At 40.5% G+C, this 775-nt stretch overlaps 1 protein-coding gene across 1 annotated transcript; it reads right to left on the bottom strand.

Moving 5' to 3' along the window:
* Positions 1 to 33: 33 nt before the first annotated feature.
* LOC104774555 (brefeldin A-inhibited guanine nucleotide-exchange protein 3-like) lies at positions 34 to 769 on the bottom strand (the record flags this gene model as incomplete). The annotated part of the gene is made up of 2 exons (XM_010499122.1): positions 482 to 769; positions 34 to 391 (listed from the first exon to the last, which is right to left on the bottom strand). Coding segments are annotated over exons 1-2 (568 nt in total), but the record flags the coding sequence as incomplete, so codon positions are not given.
* Between the last annotated feature and the right edge of the window lie 6 nt (positions 770 to 775).

Below are 775 nucleotides of genomic sequence, written 5' to 3'. Positions count from 1 at the left end.
TATTGTGACAACAAGTGCGAAAATGTGGCTTACCGGCTAATAACGGAAACCAAGAATACAAATGTTCGTCACTTTCTAGAAATTTTCCACTATCTTGTTTTCCACTTTTTCCACCCGGAGGAGATGATGGAGGGTTCCTTCTTAATGATGAACCAACAGAGCCTTCAGCAAGTTTTCTTGCGCAATATTGAAGGAAAGCAATAGCTTGGAGACTAATATCTTTCTCAAATTTACTATTGGTGAACGCAACAAGGCAATTCACACAGTCTGTGAAGGTGGTCGTCTCTGTCTCTGTGATGTGTGGGAAGTAGTCTCGGATAATCTTCTCAACCATTTCAAAAGACAGGAACACAATATTTTTATGTGCATCATGTGCCGCTGTAGTGAAAATCTGCAAGAGCAAACAGATTTCAGTAAGTATATCTGTCATCAACAACTGAGAGAGACATCAACATAAACGGGAGTTTGATGGATCAAATACCATGAACATACTCTTCCATCCCGACTTGACATTGTCAACACGGGATAAAACCATCTGTGAGACACATCGTATAATCAATTCCCTGATCTCAACAGCACCACTTTTGCGCATGACAACAACAAAAGGTTTCATAAACTCATTTTGGAAGTTATAATTCGCCAACTCTTCCCGCTCTAAGAACTTCATAGACAGCTGGCGCAAAGAATCCATTGCAAAAATTGCAATAGAGAGGTTATCAGAACAGCCAATAGTCACAAAGAAATCCGATAGCACATGCCAGATGCTCGACCAGAC

The sequence above is a fragment of the Camelina sativa genome, unplaced genomic scaffold, assembly GCF_000633955.1.
Source record: "Camelina sativa cultivar DH55 unplaced genomic scaffold, Cs unpScaffold03576, whole genome shotgun sequence".
Lineage (NCBI taxonomy): Eukaryota > Viridiplantae > Streptophyta > Magnoliopsida > Brassicales > Brassicaceae > Camelina > Camelina sativa.
The sequence above is the reverse complement of the archived record's forward strand: the minus strand, read 5'-3'. Positions and strand labels throughout refer to the sequence as shown.